General features: G+C 43.9%; 1 protein-coding gene and 1 non-coding gene across 2 annotated transcripts; one reads left to right on the top strand and one right to left on the bottom strand.

The window, feature by feature from the left end:
- Positions 1 to 25: 25 nt before the first annotated feature.
- LOC148754748 (uncharacterized) lies at positions 26 to 17,952 on the top strand. Its single transcript, XM_088794481.1, has 4 exons — positions 26 to 1,760; positions 6,539 to 6,623; positions 11,543 to 11,783; positions 12,098 to 17,952. The coding sequence occupies exons 1-4, from the start codon at positions 1,715 to 1,717 to the stop codon at positions 12,113 to 12,115; spliced, it is 390 nt and encodes a 129-aa protein (XP_088650607.1). The 5' UTR covers positions 26 to 1,714; the 3' UTR covers positions 12,116 to 17,952.
- On the bottom strand, positions 9,566 to 9,639 carry TRNAI-GAU (transfer RNA isoleucine (anticodon GAU)). Its single transcript has one exon. It is a non-coding gene; the product is annotated as a tRNA-Ile (tRNA).
- Positions 17,953 to 18,565: the final 613 nt, after the last annotated feature.

The following is an 18,565-nucleotide window of genomic DNA, read 5'->3' as shown; positions in this document are numbered from 1 at the left end:
TATATGGAAAAATCAAATAGGAGTGTCCCAGCAGTGTAATGTTAAATGTTATATTGTAGCTAGCACTAAAACCAACTTGAAAACTGGTTTGCACGTAAATGGCTTATTTAAGTCAGTTTTTTCTAAAGTGAGTTGTCCTCTTGAACAAACCAAAACTTTTAACTTGACCACAAATCAGGCACAACTATGGAGCTTTAAAGTTTAAATACTTAGTGGTGATTTTTATCTAGGCTAGGAGAGAGAATTTAGTAGTAAGGTGAAGTCCCTGTAAAATCTGACCACAAAGAAGATGAAATTTTGTTGAAAACGCCTTAAATTGTGTATCATAATGACTTTTTCAAATTACATTGAGAGTTATGTTTCCAATGTTTTGGAAGCGAATTTAGAGATATTAAAAGGCCATTCCATTATAGTTACATTAAGTTTAAATTTTTTTCACCCTCTTTGGTTACTAGTCCACTAGAATTGGCTCCGAATGATTTGTTGCCATTTCAAAAAGTCAATACACCAACAAAGAAGTGAAGACTTACTGCCATTGAGGATGTTTTAAAAAAAAAAAAAAGTTCTGAAGAGGACTCCGAAGTTTTCTACATGTTCGCCAGTGACAGGCAGTGGGGTGGAAAAAAGTAGAGAGCCTTGCAAAGCAACTGCATTGAAGGAGACGACTCATTTGGATGTAAAAATTTTGGATATGCTATTTAGATCTGTCATATTTCTAACTATAAAAACTAGCATGGCTTAACATGAGCAACTTAGAGGGTAAGAGAGTAGATAGTAAGTTTTATAATACTACTGAGCTCTAATTCTATAGATCTTAAACCCTCTAAATAGTAAACTACCTGACGAGCATTTAAGGAGGGTAAAGGCAAATGTCGACAAAGGCCTGTTTAACAGATTAATCTTGAATTCGTAATGGTGTCTACATTTTCACCTACCTCGTTTTGAAATAGTGCTGTGGGTTAGGGTGCTTTGGCAGAATGAAGATGGGGCTACAGCTGCATGAGGGGTGAAGTTTGTACGTTAGAGGAGGCTTTCCCAAGGATGTCTTTCCATGTCCTAACTTCTGTTTTGTGCTGTTAAGTTTTCCAGGTTCTCATCAAGAGGCTTACAAATTTAGGCTGCCCTACCTGAATTCATATTTTTGAAAAATAACCAATTTTCAAATTTGTGTTATGGGAAATATCAAATAGTAATGGAGTACCCATTTCTCAGCTCAAACTACTGATCACATTGTGGTCAGTCAACCTTGTTTTCACCTCACTAATTTACCACTCCATCTCCCACCCTTACTGAAAGGAAATCTCAGACAATTTCATCCCTGAATATTTCAATACAAAAGAAAGGTAAGGACTAAACATAACTGCAATACTTTTATTATAGTTTAAAAAGTTAACAGTAATGTCTTACTGTGTTGTCAGTATCCAGATTTCCCTTGCTATCTTAAATGTTTTGTTTTTAAAATTGATTTGTTCAGATAAGGCCCATATAGGTTGCTTTGATTTTAGTCACAGATTCTCCATCATTTTTTTCCTTGTAATTTAAAGAAATTGGGCCATTTGTCCTGAGGGATTTTTGAGTTTGCTCATTATAGCTAGGGTATCTGTCACTGAACATACCTTTCTCTCTCCTGTGTTATATATTTGTAGATCTCAAGTCTTGATCAGATTCAGGTTTGAAAACTTGTCTGAAATTCAGGAGCCTGGGAACCCAGATTATGTGTTGTTCTAGAACTGGTAATGGATTGCGTCCTCATTCACTAGGTATTTCACTGAGTTCCTGATTCTTAATCCATTAGTGCTTGTGCCTCGACAGCCTTGTATGAATGTCCCCACTTGTGTTTATGTGTTCTTATCTTTTGTTTCCTGCTACAGCTGTAAATCTTAACGCAAATAAGCTGTTTAGTGTTGGTCCTAATGATCCCGATTCTTAATACAATTCCTTTCATGTTATGGAATGTTACCTTTGTCCTTTACAATTGATATTTTCTTTTTTTTTTTATGGTAATTTTTTTTTTTAATTTATCGGGGTGACAATTGTTAGTAAAATTACATAGATTTCAGGTGTACAATTCTGTATTATATCATCTATAAATCCCATTGTGTGTTCACCACCCAGAATCAGTTCTCCTTCCATCACCATATATTTGATCCCCCTTACCCTCATCTCCCACCCCTCACCCCCCTTACCCTCTGGTAACCACTAAACTATTGTCTGTGTCTATGAGTTTTTGTTTCTCATTTGTTTGTCTTGTTCTTTTGTTGTTTTTGGTTTATATACCACATATCAGTGAAATCATATGGTTCTCTGCTTTTTCTGTCTGACTTACTTCGCTTAGCATTATACTCTCAAGATCCATCCATGTTGTCTCAAATGTTCCTATATCTTTTCTTACTGCTGAATAGTATTCCATTGTGTATGTATACCACAACTTCTTTATCCATTCATCTATTGAAGGACATTTTGGTGGTTTCCCTGTCTTGGCCACCGTAAACAAAGCTGCAATGAACATTGGAGCACACGTGTTTTTATGGATAAATGTTTTCAGATTTTTTGGGTAAATACCTAGGAGAGGGATTGCTGTGTCACATGGTAATTCTATTCGTAATTTTTTGAGGAACCTCCACACTGCCTTCCATAACAGCTGTACCAGTCTGCATTCCCACCAACAGTTTATGAGGGTTCCTTTTTCTCCACAGCCTCTCCAACACTTGTACTACAATTGATATTTTCACCCTACAGGAAGACGAGTGAAATTCTTAATCACCTCTCCATTTTAAAACAAGGATCATAAAAATGAGTACCTCTTCGAAGTTTTGCTTTATAGTTGTAAATAGAGTCACTGTGACCATCAGGCATTAACCCCGTTATTAATGCTCACAACCTACAGCAAAAGTCTTATTTAAAAATCTAGTTAGCTTTTATGAAAGTTTCCAAGAACAAGATAATTGGATAACAAATATTCATTGTCCTAAGAGCTATTTTTTAACTCACCATGGGCTTTAATAGATAATTATGAAGATTGTTTTTTTTAAACCAGATGTTTAGAATTGTGTTAAAAGTGTAGGCATATTGGGAGCTTCATTTAGCTGCAGAGACACAATGTACGTGGGGTTTGGTAAGGAAAACCATCACTTAACCTACTGGGCAAATTGGAAGGGAGCAACCGTTACTGTAGGCCTTGATCCCCTTAGGTCCCCTAGAGTAGCTGTTTGTGTGGCTGGAAGTCACAGCTTGACTTCATTTGTTAACTTTGAAATTGGTCCATTCCTGGAATGAAAGGAACATGGACTTGCTTGTTCTCTGCATTCCAGTCATTTAACCTCTTTGCAAACTGGCCCTTACAGCATTTTATATAGTGTATGTGTGAGGCGACTGTAAGGGGGTTCTGTTTTTACTGGGCAATCTAATTCCTATTAGAAAACATCTGACCATGTAAGAAAGTTTGAATTTTTTCATTTGAGTACAGTTCAAAATACAGCTATTTTCAGAATATGACTTGACTGAAATCTCTTTCTGAACAGTACAACATTTTCATAATTAAAACATGAAAACACGGGGCACTTTGATTCCAGGTGTCCTCTTGACCCTTCTGCTTTCACCACCTCTGCTCAGTAAAATTCTAACCCAGTTCTAAGTACAGAAGAAATTCCTACTGTGTCTTTTTGGATGTCTTCAGACTCCTTCCCCCTGTATCAGCTATCACCTCAGTATTATGTTGAGTAGCATTTCTGTCTGTACTCCTTTGCCACAATTCTTCAAAGAGTAGCTACTGATGTATTAAAACATTCATCACTTGATGCACTAATCAAATTTCCAATGGTTTCCCATTTCAATGCATGAAATACAAAGCCCTGACTCTGGCCCTGTGTGAGCCGCCCCTTGCCAGCCCCTTCCATCAACCAACCTCTTCTCTTCCTCAAGTGTGCACATTTCTTCCTGAGCCTTCGTACTTGCCATCCTCCCAGACCAGGGATGCTCCTCTCCCAGACCTTATGTGATAGGCTTAGGCTTCATCATTCAGGTGCTAATTCTAAAGTCCTCTCTCCAGAGGGGGATTTCACACCCTACCTAATCGAGCGCCTCTAGACACCCCATCATGGGGTATTCCGTAGCTAACACTGATTTTTTCGTAATCCTTACCACTATCTGAAACGATTTTCCTGTATCATTGACTCTCTTACTCATTAGAATATAAACTTCAAGAGAACAGCGGGACTGCAGTGTACCTGTTATTGTGTGTCCCAACCCTGGTCCTACAATAGTGCTCAGCCTGTACGAGGATTTGTAAAAAATACTGAGGAATGAATTTCACACCACTAATTCTCTGACACTTGTAAGCCCTCATCTTTCTTTCAAGTGTGAACACATGTTCTTTATCCAATAGCTGTTCTTTAGGTATTGGAGCTCACAGTCTAAAGGGGGCAGATACCGTGTTTCCCCGAAAATAAGACCTTACTAGAAAATAAGCCCTAGCCTGATTTTTCAGGATGACATCCCCTGAACATAAGCCCTAATGCGTCTTTTGGAGCAAAAATTAGTATAAGACCGAGTCTTATTTTCAGGGAAACGGCATGTAAACAGCAGCCCAGGAGTAGCAATGGATGGGCCATGGGCCAAGTCCTAGCTTGTACATCTATTTGGTTTGTGCATTTTTTTATTTAAATGAACTATCTGCTAACATTTTTAAATTGGAAATATTCACATAAAAACCTAGACTTCCAGCTTTTCAAGAATGAGAATACGTGAAGTCTACAAGCCCTCAAGGCAATAATTGACTGACACCAAATAGCCCCCTGGTTGGGGTGTGCAAGCTCCAGTGCATTTCAGTTCGTTCTACTCTCTCTTAATCACGACACTGAAGCCAGGTGTCAATTTTCATTCATCAGTGTGCTGACAGGTATTTTTCTTGAACCCTGCTCCTTTTGCTCCTTGATATTACCTGCGTGGCCCTTCCAGGAGACCCCTGACACCTCAGAAGATAGTCCAAGGCCTATATGGACCCCTCATGTGGCATTGTGGGCATATGCTCCTGGGTCAGGAGGAAATGGTTACTGCACCCAGCATCTGCCCTAGTTAACCACAGTACCTAGAATGCAGTTAACCTTTCCGACCAGAATTTCTCACTCGAGCCACACTTGCATTGCCGGAGCACGTGTAGAAAGATTCCACAAATGGGTTTTTTTCTTGGTTTTATACAGAGCATAATACATATCAGATCTTTGTACAGAGAACAAGGCACATCATAAATCTCAGCCACCATGAGGTTCAATATTTCACCCTAAATGGCAAAACTTATTTTCTGCTCAAAATTACTTTGAACCTTACCAAACCAACCAAGTTTTATTTATTTGATGATTACAGCAACGTAAGATAGCAATGAACAGGCCGTGCTGAGACTGGTTAACCAGGCTGTCAGCCTCTAGCAGACTACAGTTTACTACACACACGAGTCAGCAAATGAACTTTCAACTTGGAAATTGCAATTGCAAATGTTAAGTGTCTAATTGCACGTAACCTGATGAGGGCTGTCGTGATAGGTGTCTACTTAGAGAAAAGGATAGGGAAAGTCTTGATGTCTAGATATCTACCTATAATTAATGCCTGCTTGCAGGGCATTTGCTATTTAGTTAGAAGCAAACAATTTTTTTAAAAGCCAAATAACATCCAAAGTAATCTTGAATGTATTTTATGGCCATTACAATGAGTGCTTCAATTAGAGAAGGACGAGGGACCGCTCTGGCCTTCCTCCTGAAGAGCCCTGAAAAGTTTTCATAGAAGATAGGGAGTATTGCCGGGGGCCAGGATGGGAAGGATTTAAGAGGGCGAGAAGGAAGAGGCAATGTGCTATCGAGGCAGGGTTCCAAGTGTAGATCAGGGCAGCTTGGGGTGTGCGCTGGGAGACACCACGGCTGTTTCCTTCTGCCAGAGGAGCTTGCGTGTGGAACGGGGAGCTAATTGGAGCCGAGATTCAGACTGCCTGGAGTCAGTGCTTAGCCCTCTGCTTATTAGCTCTCCAATCTTGTACACACTACTTAATCACTCTCAGCTTCCATTTCCCATTTGTAGAATTAGCCATTGAACCTGCTGTATCAAATGTTATGAAGATTAAAGGAAACAATAGATATAATCCACTTAGTGCAGTTAGGCTTGTAGTAAATGTTCAATAAATGGTATTACCATCATTTGACATTATCAGAGGCTTGTGGATGCCAGACGATGATGTTTTGTAGACCATAAAGCCATTGTTTTAAGCAGGTGGGAGACTGAATTTCCTAGGGTTACTGTAACGAATTACCACAAACTTGCAGACTTAAAACAAATGTATTCTCATAGTTCTTGAAGCTAGAAGTCTGAAATCAAGGTGTTGGGAGGACCGTGCTCCCTCTGAAGGCTCTAGGGAAGAATCCTTCCTTGATTGCTCGTAGCTTCTGGTGGCTGGCTCCCAGCAATCCTTGGTGCTCCTTGGCTTGTAGCTGTGTCACTGCATTCTCTGCTTCCGTCTTCACGTGGCCTTTTTCTCTGTATGTGTCTCCTTAAGGACACCAGTTATTGGATGAAGAGCTTCCCCTATTCCAGTGTGACCTCATCTTAACTAATTACATCTACAAAGAAGCAATGTTCAGGTAAGGTTACACTCTGAGGTTCTACATGAACATGAATTTCAGAGGGACATTATTCAACTCACTACAGTGACATAAAAATAATGTGGAGAGAAACTGAAGTGAACATTTTTTTTAACTTTTTCATTTTGAAATAATTTCAGAGATAAAAAAGTTGCAAAATTAGTACTAGGAATTCCTATCTATCCTTCACCCAGATTTCTCAAATGTTATCATTTTATCACAATTGCTTTATTGCTCTCACATATCACGGATGCATACGTAATGGACTTTCTGATATGTTTGAGAGTAAGTTGTAGTCATGATGTTCTGTTGCCCTATAAGTATTTCAGTGTATATTTCCTTAAAAAAAAAAAAAGACATTTATCTTACATATCCACAATATAATTATCAAAGTTGGGAAATTAACATTATTGACCAAAAGTATAAATCTATTGACCTTCTTTGAATATTGCAAATTTTCCTGCTAATGCCTCTTTTCTGGTCCAGGATTCAATCTGGAATCACACAGTAACTTTAATCTCCTTTCCTCTAAAGTAGTTACTCAGTCTGTGTTTCATGACCTTGACGTTTTTGTTTGTTTTTTACTTTGGGAAAATTTGTTTCATTTTTTCACACTATTATAGTTTGATAAATTTCAAACCTCTGAAGAAACTGCAAGAATGGTACAAGCAATACCCTTATAATCATTACCTAAGATTCACTAACAGTTAATGTTTTGCTATACTTGCTTCATATCTCTATGTATACATTTGTGGACACATTTTTCTTTTTGTTTCCTTTCTGAACCACTTGAGTTACTTTACCCCTAAATACTTCAGTATGTGTCACCAAGGCTCAAAAACATTTGCCTACATGGCCATAGTACAGTTGTCCTCACACTCAGGAAATTTATCATTGATGCATTGATGTAATACAGTTTCTATTTGAATTTCCCAGTTTGTTGTACTGATGATGCTCTTTATAACTGTGGATTGGTTGTTTGGTCCAGGATCCAATCAAAGATTATCTATTGTATTTAGTTGAATATCTCATAGGCTGCATTAAACTAGAAAATTTCCCATGGTTAGATTCATGTTAAAAAATATATATATATATATATATATATATATATATATATATATATATATATATATATATATATATATTTATTGTTGTTGTTGTTTGTTTGTTTTAGAAATTTCTTTCTTTTTAAAAAAATTTTTATTGGGGAATATTGGGGAACAGTGTGTTTCTCCAGGGCCCATCAGTTCCCAGTCGTTGTCCTTTAATCTAGTTGTGGAGGGCGCAGCTCAGCTCCAAGTCCAGTTGCTGTTTTCAATCTTTAGTTGCAGGGGGCACAGCCCACCATCCCATGTGGGAATTGAACTGGCAACCTTGTTGTTGAGAGCTTGCGCTCTAGGCATCCGGCCGACCCTCCGGCAGCTCAACGTCAGCATGTTGTCTTCAGTCTAGTTGTGGAGGGCACAGCTCCCTGGCCCATGTGGGAATCGAACCAGCAACCCTGTTGTTCAGAGCTCACGCTCTAACCTACTGAGCCATCCGGCCGCCTCTCATGTTAAATATTTTTGATCAGGATACTAGTACATAGATGATATCCTATTCTCAGTGTATCACTAAGAGGGCACATGTCTATTTGTCCCCTTATCAGTGACATTAAGTATGATCATTTGACTAAGGTGCCCAACAGATTTCTCCCTTGTAAAAGTATCTTTAATCTGTACTCTGGGGGGTTATACGTGAGGACTGAATGAATTTCCTGTTCCGTGAGAGTTTTCACCAGTTGCTTTACCATGCATTAATGGTCTTGCCTGAATCAAATTTTGTTTTGTTTTTTAAATCGTGGTTGGAAAATGGTGATTTTTCTATTTATAGCTTGCTTAAAAATTTATTGGTTGGCATTCTTCTGTAAAGAAGAGTTTTCCCTTCTCCACCTCTTTTTACTTTTTTAAAGTATCTATGGACTCAGATTTTTAAAAATTCAGTGCTATAATTTATTTCTATCATTATTCATTATGATACTGAAATCATCCCAAATTAGGCCAATAGAAGCTCCTGTAAGCCAGCTCCTTTGACCTTTCAATATGTCCCCATTAATTTTGGGCATTATGTTACTTTCTTGTACAACGAGACAATCCAAGTTCACCTTGTTCCTTCTCTGCTTCAACTTTGAAACAAGCCATTCCACTGAGAAGTACGTGTTCCTTTTAGTGAGGGACCAAATTCTGGCATTAGGCATGCTCTTTGGTCCTGGGGTATCATTCATTCCTTTCATACAAAACCTCTAATTCCAATCCATCACTAGAAGCTTCTTTCATTCTGCCCTCCAGTGTAAACCAGTGATTTTCTAGAATGTACCTTAATTGAGGTTTGTCCGATGTTTCCTCGTGATTAGATTCAGGCTTTGTGTTTTTGGTACGAATACAACAGAAGGGAGGTTGTGTCCTCAGTGTATCATCTGAGGCACATGACATCAATTTGTCCCATTACTGATTGTGTTAACTTTGATTTTAACTTTGGCTATGGTGGTATCTGCCAGTGTTCTTAAATGTTACTATGTTTACATTTGTAATTAATAAGTATCTTATGGAGGAGATACTTTAGGGTCAGATATTGTCTTGCATCATAATTCTGCCTAGGAATTTTAGCATCCATGGATGATTTTTGCCTGAAATACTTAGCAAAAATAATTTATAATTCTAGAATTCTTTCTACATTTATTAGTTGGAATTCCACTGTAAGGAGAAGCTTAACCTTCTTCGTTTATTCATTTGTTTATGTATATCAGTATGGACTCATTTTGTGGTTTATAATCCATTGCTATCATTTATATTGTTGCTCAAATGATTCCAGTTGGTGCCAATGGGAATCCCTTTAAGCTAGTTCCTGCATCCTTTGAGATGAACTTGTTTTTGTTTGTTTTTTAAGAAGGGCGCAGCTCACAGTGGCCCATGCAGGGATTGAACCGGCAACCTTGGTGTTATCAGCACCACGCTCTAACCAACTGAGCTAACCGGCCACCCCCCAAGATGAACATTTTTAAGACTGCTTCACTTGTGTGACTTTCCAAAAGATTCACACCATTTGTATGTTATCTAGAAGTATATTATGACAAGGCCTTAGGCTTTTTCATCAGGACTGGCTTTAGGGGGATGAAATTACTATTAAAGGTCAAGATAACTACACTGCCAGTGTATAGGGCTTCTTATGGCTGCCATTTCCTTTTGGATGACCTTCCTCATGCATGATGAGTTCCCCATATTCTGACAATCTGTTCTTTCCTTACAAGAATCTTTTAGTTTGCAGTTCAAGGTAGTCATCAGTACTTGTGCTGCTGGAGGATACTGTTCGGCTGCATGTGAGAGATCTCTCAGTCTCCTCTCAGCTGACCAGTAAGCCATGTTCTGAACACAGTAAGGATTTGCCTGTTTCCAAAGGGACCACTAGTGTCTTTAGACATATTCCCTTAAGCCTCACTTAGGCCCTTAATCCAGCCATGAATCTTTGATAACAACTCTAAAGGTACATGGCATTGCTCAATTCTGGTGGCAGAAGAATCGACAGCAACCCCTACTCAACATGAAATAAGCACTACGTTCCAGGTGCCATTCTGGTTTACATATATTAACTCATTTAACGTATTTCAAAAACCCTACGGTGGGAGCGGGGAATCCATGAGGAGGTGATTTCACACAGCTAAGTGGTTGAGCCAGGATTCAAACCAAACTATTTGTTCCAGGGTCCAGCTACTTAACCTCTATACTGTGTATCAACCTCTACGGCTTTGCTAGAGTCCCACTGCAATCGAATCCTTCCATGTCCAAGCCTGGGATCCCTGACCTCTTTATAAAATGTCCACATGATGAGCTTTGAAATCAGGGGTCTTCTGGAGCCTGGCACTGGATGCTGCTCACCTGCCATGTGCCATGGAGAGCTTGTCTAGCAGCCCTGCCAATGCCACTCTTCAGCCCAGCCTGCTCCCTGTGCTTGCAAGCTGGCCATATCCGGGGCTCCAGTGCCACCCCATGCAGTGTTGTGTTCAGAGAACCTGAAGGTACCAGCTTTTCTTGGCTGGGCCCTTGCTCGCTAGAGGCAATAGTGGCTTGCTTTGGAAGCTGCTTCAAATTAAGTTCCATGGCACCTGATAAAGTTTGAGAACCTTTCCTCCTTTGGCAGGAGGTGGTAGAAGGGGCATGGGTTCTGGCATTAGACTGACCTGCATTAGAAGCCTGGTCTCCTGCTCAGTGCTGTGTGGCCTTGGGCAGAATTGCTTAACTTGTCTGAGCCCAAGTTTCCTCATCTGTGGGTAAACAATGATTATACTTCCCTGGCATGAATGTTGTGAGAATTAGTGATACACATACATAAAGGACACTGGCACGGGGTGGGAGGTACTTGATTTTACTATTGTCACTTCCTTAAAGGCACAGCTCCGTTTCCTCCAATCAGAAAAGCTAACCCTGCTGTTGCGTCCTCAGTGGACCTCTTCTTTTCCCCAACACTGGTGCCTCTTGAGTTATTGAGTTCCTGAGTTTTTCCATGAGCAATGAAAACACATCGCTCTAGGCTGGCAAGTGTGATCTCTTATGCCTGGCCCAATTCTCCAACTAGAGACTCTGCTCAGAGCCAAGACTGTATTTTACACAAACTCTTTGTATCCCTTGTCTTAATCAGGGACCCAAAATAGTAAATGCTCAGGAAATGACTGTTGACGACAGAGACTCATTGCAGTCAGTTCACAGGTACTTAGGGAGTATTTACCAAGTGTCAGACAACGGGGCAGGCAGCCCCCTCTCACGGATCTCCTGCTCTGGCTAAGTTTCTGCAAAGGCCTGAAACAGTTCCTGCTCCTTTCCAAGCATCCAGTTCCCAGGGAGTGGCTTTCCTTGTTGAGGTAGTTTGCTTCCCTGTGTCTCAAACAGGAGTCGAAGGCCGAGTCCACAGCCCGGATCTGTTTCACCCTGGAGAGTACGTAACATGGCATTTAGTGCCCACGGACCTGGGACCATTCAGGCCCTCACAAGCTCTTCCTGCCACTTGCTCCTTAAGACCAGCCCAGCAGCCCCTGCTCTCCTGGGGGGAAGAGACGGTGAGCGAGGCAGCGGGCCCGTGCGGTTCTCACCACAAGGGGGCAGCACAAGACTGCAGCTGGCGGAGAACTCGGTCAGTGACAGATTTGTGACTCACTCCAGCAGTGCAGTATCTGAATGATTTGTTCTTGGGTGGAGTGGATGAAAGGGTGGGTCGGAAAAACTGAAACCATCTGTTGAATTCACAAGTTACCACAAGTCATGAGTTCAACCAGTGTTCAACTGACTCTGACTAAGTATTTTTAGTGCAAAGAAATAAGGTAATTTCAGGGTTTCAGAAAGCAAGCACTGTCTGCAAACCCAAATGATAATTGAAGAAATAATATGCATTAGCAAAAGCTTTTACTCTTTCATTTGCAAAAACAAAATGACTTTTTTTTTTTCCAGGAAAAGGAAGGCTTTTAGAAGTTAAACGAAACACAATTTACTGACTAAACCTCCTCTGAAACAGACTAAAGAACATTCCCTCTTATCTGGGTTCCAAACTGGCAAGCAACCTCGGTGTGGGCTCTTCATAAAATATTTACTGATGATGAAAATGTCGATGGTGCAAAGAAACAATTTTGTCATTTCAAGAACCCTTTGACAGGCCAGGGATTTCGGTAGGATCTTGCCTCTCCTTTGCAGATCCAGAATAAGAAAAGCCCAGTTTGGCTGGTCACGTGGAACAGTGGATTCATCTCTCCTGGAGAGTCTGGGGTGGTAACTGTACTTAAAAAGAGCAGAGCAGACTGAAGCAGTGGGTAGGATTTTTAAACCACCACTCCCAAAACATCCAAGCAAGAGGGACTCAGTGACTCCACTTTGTGGGGGAAAAACGGCCTCGTTTCACCTTGCATTGGATATGCAGGCTGTGCCTATAAACAAACAAAGTCGGAGCAGGGAGCGGCCGCCGGTTTAGTCATCTCAAACCATCCCGATCGTGATGTATCAATTGAGCTGAGGGACATTCAGAGAGAACATGGTGAAACCAATACTTTGGTATGTTGCCCTGTCAAGGTCTGCTTGTTTTGGTCCTAGTACACCTGACCTTGGCCCATGTAATCTTGATAAACAGAAATGAATGCACCTTAGTAGCTATCGCCCAGACAGCCCGTGTTGGTGAAGCCGGGTTCTGGCTGAAATGTGCCAGGATGGCTTGGAGACTCTCCATCAGAGAGCTGGGTTCCATCTGTCCCTACAGAGACCTCTTTCTGGGTTTTAAGAAGCACACCCCATTTGCCAGTGGTTGACTCAGGCCAGAGCAGGGATGGGGCAGCCACTGCTTGGGTGTGGGCCTGGACTATAATAAGCCTGGAACTGAACAGTCCTATTTCCACACACCAGCCCCCCACCCTCCACCCACCACCCGACACTGCGATCCCCAATGAGCAGCCTCAGTCCTTTCTCAGCAGTAGATGGGTGTGTGTGTGGGGGGGTGCCTCCTTCTCCTCCCGAGTGGCTGCTCTGTCATCTGGGGCTCCCAGGCCTTTCGATGAGCTCTGAGGCCAACACCGATAAAAGTGACAGGTGGGAGATGAAGCCCATATCATGAATTAGACCCCCAAGTCAGCATAGTGGCACCTGAACATGCAGGGCTGACCGCAGGAAAACCAGAGCACTTGCCGCAGCTTCAGCCTTCTGACCTTGGCCTTGCATACAGGCCCACCTCTATTTCTAGTGCTCCCCTCCCTCCCTCCCTCCCTCCTGCCACCCACCTTATCGCTATCTGCCCTTTCATTCATCCCTCAGATAGTGACTGAGCACCTGTATGTATGAGACAGACTTTGGCTGAGAGAGGTAGCTGTGGCTCTCTCCTCTCAAATCTAAAAGGCCACAGAGGAAAAGGGCATTAATTGAGTGCTTGCTTTGTGCCAGAAGCTGTAGATGCACGATCTCCCTTAATCCTGCCCTCAGACCTAAGAAGAAGGCCTTGCTATTCCCATAAGAACCAGAACAGTGTCGAGGTCGAGAGCAGGGACACTGCCCCTGTGACTGCTGAGCTCAAAGTCCAGGTTTGCTATTCACGCCCCACCTGGCGCAGGTGTTTGTCCTACATGCCCACCTCACCAGGAAAATGGTAATGGGGCTACTGTGAGCATTTAAATGAGTTAATTTATGTGTTGTATGTTAAAGATCAGGAAACAGAGGCCGTGAGACCATGTGTAAAGCCTGGATGGGCTCCACACAGACGTGCTCTCCTAATTCCATGCTGCTTCTCTTTAACATCGTGAAATGTCGTCCCCTCTCAGGGATGATTACATTTGGCTCATGTCCAGAGCCTTAAAAGTGAATTTTAGACCAGTGTGTGGGAGAGAATTGGGGGACCAGGAGCCACCTGAGTCTTATGTGAGCTTCTGAAATTGGGTCCCCGGAGCTGAGGGTTGCCAGCTACGAGCAGTGGCCCATCCCCCATGTCTGGGCAGGAAGGCCCTTTCTGTTCTGGAGCGGGCTGGCCTTGGCACCTGCCCTCCACTACTCAGAAGCAGGCTGAGACTACGTGACTCTAACTGAACCTCCTCGTCCCCATCCCCATCCTAGAATCTGGGCCGTTTTTCCTGAAAATATGGCAGAGGTGGAATTTAAACCCAAGCCCGCCTGGCTTCAAGCCCGTGTTCTCTCCATTCTTATCTTGCTCCATTGCCCCACCACTGCCCAGATGTCTAGGGCAGACAGACAAATGAGACCACAGGGACTGACAGTCGTGACTTGGCCTTCCGGTGTGGTGGAGGAAGGGGACAGGAAACTGGGACAAAGGCCAATGCAGAATGCAGTCACATGTATGCATAACTAAGTTATCTGATCACTCAGTTTGTAAAATCCAATCAATGGAAGGTCAGATGCACTCACCTCACAGGAGGGACTCCCTTCAGCCCAAAAGCAGAAAACTATCCAGATGTGTCTTAGGTCAGGCAAACTAGAGTTTCAACGGTGCAGCATTTTCTTGAGCTTACAGCATATCTCGAATCAATACTCTCCTAATTAACAGTGTGATCTTAGCCAAATCTCTCAGCCTCTCTGAACCTCATTTACTAATAGGTAAAACAGGGCAAAGAAGCCCAACCTCACAGGGTATTTTTAATAGTTAAATGAGATGGCATATGCAAACATGCCAGGGGCTGGCACACAGGTCATGTTGACAAAATGTGAGTGTCTCTAGACTGTGTCAGAACCCAAGCATAATCTCACTTAGTTCCCCCCAAGATGGAAGATCTGGGAGAAAGCTTTCTGCTCATGTGCTCGAATGTTCCAGCCTCACACGGGTAAAGAAGCAAGTCTGCATATCATTTCAATGCTCTGGGGGTGTCAGAGGCCCTTCTCGGGAAACCCAGTCCTGGAACCAGCAACACCTGTGATGGCAGGTCTACTGACTTCCTGTGTCCCCGAGGCCTCTGTGACATCATTCTCCACCTGCCCCTCCACTGTCAGACCCTCCAAACTTTTCATTGTTGTGCTCACTGGTTTCCTCAAAGCAAGGCTCTACTTGGCACCAAGTTGACAAACTTCTCAGTTCTGCAGTGGGTCTCCAGAGGCCCATCATCCTGCATGCTTAGGAGGAGGAAAGCTAGGGCGAGGGGCTGGAGGGGGACACGGAAGGAAACCTCTGGCAACCTTTCATCCCAGTCCCAAGTCCAGGAAGCTGAATCTAGAAGGAAGTTCCTCAGAGGCCTGGGAAAAGGCCTGTAAGAGGAGTCAAGAGAGATCTGGAATGTTGAATGCTAAGAAGGAACCTCTGCTCAGATGAGAAGGGAAAGGAAAGTGGTAAACCAGATCAAAGAGCACGAGTTTCCAGTTGATTATTCGTCATGACTAAAGGATGACTATTGATAGATTGTTTATTCCACAAGTATGCGGGGGAAAAGTCTTGTTAACCCCCTCCCCCGCCCCCACAGAATTTTCCTCCCCACCATGCAAATTGTTCTCATTCTGCATTCATCTGGGGCCAGGGTGATTCCACTTCAAGCACTCTGGGAGAAGGGGAGGGATTTGAAGCTAGAATACCTGGCTTCAAACTGTTGGTCCCCTCTCAATAGCATGTGACTTCTTGGACTCCTAATTCCTCATCTGAAAATAGGGGCTGTTGCCACCTCAGGGCTGTGGTGAGCAGTCTGAGAGCACGTGTGAGGAGGTCTCTGCTGAACAAGGAACACAGCAGTTACTGGTCACTTGTTATTTTTAATATGCAGAAACTCTAATTTCTCTCCAGGCCAACTAATGCTGTCTCAATGTCAGCAAAGAGAATGATAGCTATTCATCAAGGCGTTTTGTAATCTTTGGGGATTTTAAAAGGTTTCAAGGGCTAAAGAAGGGGATGACGGGTGGCTCAGTTGGTTAGAGCTGCCGGTTCGATTCCCACATGGGCCAGGGAGCTGCGCCCTCCACAACTAGAATGAAGTCAGTGAGCTGCCACTCAGCTCCCAGGTGGCCAGATGGCTCAGTTGGGTGGAGCACGTCCTCTCAACCACAAGGTTGTCAGCTCGACTCCCGCAAGGGATGGTGGGCTGCGCCCCCTGCAACTAACAAGGGTGACTGGACCTGGAGCTGAGCTGCACCCTCCACAACTAAGGTTGAAAGGACAACAACTTGACTTGGAAAAAGTCCCAGAAGTACACACTGTTCTCCAATAAGGTCCTGTTCCCCTTCCCCAATAAAAAATAAAATAAAAGCTGAAGAAGAGCAGCCAAGTGCTTTGGTTTCTCATCCGTTCCTGTATCTTATCCCCATCGTCTTGGGGGAAATACGGGCCCTTTTGGGGAACCCTTGGCAAGTGGCCACCATGAGGCCCCAAGGCTCCCTAGAGCCTCCAGGCTTAGAGGAGCAGCCAGCAGCCGGGTAGCACGCTGGGGAAGGCGTGCTGGTACATGCCTCCCACGTCAGGCCCAAGGCTGCATTATGCCCTTCTTCCTTCGTGTACCACTTCCTCCATTAAAAAAAAAAATGTTAAAAATTATATTTGATGACTTCATTGGCATAAAAATGGATATAATGCAGGCTAGGTTAATTATTACATATTCATCATTATTAATTTTTATTATGATTGTAATAGAAAATTTAATTGAAAAGAAATGAATTTAGGGAGAAGTTTGACCGCTAGGGGGCAGCACGACCTCACTAGATGCTCCCAGCAATTAGGGTGGCGGCGTGGCGGGTAGACCGTGGGGAAAGACAGGGCAACGACTCCGTCCGCTGACTCACAAAGGGTTTGTACTTCTCACATCGTTTCCTCGGAGAGTGTTGTTTGCTCTTCACAACATCAGCCCCGGCGAAAAGGCAGGCGCCGCGGCAGTTATTGCCCCACTCTCAGCAGAGAGGCTCACCCTGGGAGGCACAGCGTCATGTGGGTCATACAGTGGCAGAGGCGGGCCGAGCAGAATGTCCTGGCTCCTCCTGCCATACTTCTCCCTCAGAGCCTCAGCTCGGCTGGATCCTCTGAGCAGAGAGGGTCAGGACCTGGCGCCCAGACCTCCATTTGACAATGGGGGTGGCTCAGCCCTGCTGTGCACCCCTTCCACGTCCTGGCAGAGAGGACCCTACATTCCAGGCCGGCCCACCCCCAGCCTCCCTGGGGCCAGTCATGCCTTCGTTCACTTCCTCTGCGTGACCGCGGGCGTGAGCCTGTAGGTGGGAGAGACGTTCATCCCCTCCCTAGAGAACTGAGCAGCGACATCAAAGGCACACTGTGCAAAGGGTATGGAAGAAGTAAGTGCGCCCCCTGCGTGGAGCGCCTGGCCCAGGAGTTACAGCAAAGTAGGAAAGAGCAGAAACAAAACAACACAAAGCATGAGATGATCGATTTTGGAGGCGGCTTTTCTGCCTCCCAGGGGGAACCCCCTGCATGCTGCCTGGAGAAGTGCCCGCCCGCTGCCGGAACAATAGGCCTCTCTCTCCTCTACACACCCAGGGGGAAGGGAGACCCTCTCAAGGAGGCCACGTCTGCGCTGGGCCCTGGACCGTATGGGTAGCTGGTTCACACACAAATAAACTGTGTTCAGTCTCCTCCTGTAGCGCTGAGGGTGGGCAAACATTTATGTGCGAAATAAACCGCGGTGTGTCCTTGCTGGATGAGCAGAAAATGATTGTTCATTTTTATAGGGAAAACATGAGATGTCAACTGACATGGAATAACCCTGGGGTGGTTTGTTCTCTTTCAGAGAGCACCTTTGTGGTTCAAAGGCGCCAGGAAGCTTCTGGGAACAAGCAGCCCTTGGCAAAGTGTAGCCAGGCTCGAGGCAGGGGTCAGGGCATTTCACAGAGGCCCTGGAGCCATGGGGTGGGTGGGTGGGTGGGGGTCCTAGGTGCTCCGCAGGCTCTAGAGACAGAGGTGATATCCACCCACTGATCAGCAGCACCCATCCTCAGAGTCACCAGACAGGCAGGAATGTCTCCCCACTCATTCACAGAGTGACCCAGTGCTGGTCTGGTTAGGCAGGCCCAGCTGAAGGAGGAATGATAGGCCTGTCACATGGATGAAGAAGCAGAGTCACAGTTCAGTTTCTGGGTTTCCACAGTCCCAACCCTGACCCCTCAGGGGATTGGTGAGTAGAGGTGACAGTCTAGTCTAGAACAGAGGGACTGAGAAACCTGCCCAGGAAAAGAAAGGAGCTCTCAGCAGAATGCCTTGGTCTTCTTGAGGCTGTGGATTCAGTACCTTTTTGGAAAGAGGACAAACATGGTGATTGAAAGCTGCAGAAAAAGGCTAATTCAACGAAGGCTTGCATTTGGAGGGTAGCCATGACTTTCCCCAGATTGACCGGTATATTCAGGAGCTCTGCCATAGAAGATGATTGACTTTCAGAACTGAAGAGGACTTTTAGGGTGATCTACTGTGATCCCCTCGTTTGGCACTGGAAGGGACTTTGAAGGAAATACAGTCAA

This window comes from Rhinolophus sinicus, chromosome 17 (genome assembly GCF_057876585.1).
Source record: "Rhinolophus sinicus isolate RSI-liver-muscle chromosome 17, RSI-T2T, whole genome shotgun sequence".
Classification (NCBI taxonomy): Eukaryota; Metazoa; Chordata; class Mammalia; order Chiroptera; family Rhinolophidae; genus Rhinolophus; species Rhinolophus sinicus.
This window is presented reverse-complemented; position numbering and strand designations above follow the sequence as displayed.

Bases quoted from the DNA above. Each gene is read 5' to 3' on its own strand.
- LOC148754748 (XM_088794481.1), top strand. From the start codon at position 1,715: ATGTGTTGTTCTAGAACTGGTAATGGATTGCGTCCTCATTCACTAG. The intron at 1,761-6,538 runs GTATTTCACTGA...TGTCTCCTTAAG, and splicing joins ATTGCGTCCTCATTCACTAG to GACACCAGTTATTGGATGAA. The intron at 6,624-11,542 runs GTAAGGTTACAC...TGTCTCAAACAG, and splicing joins TACAAAGAAGCAATGTTCAG to GAGTCGAAGGCCGAGTCCAC.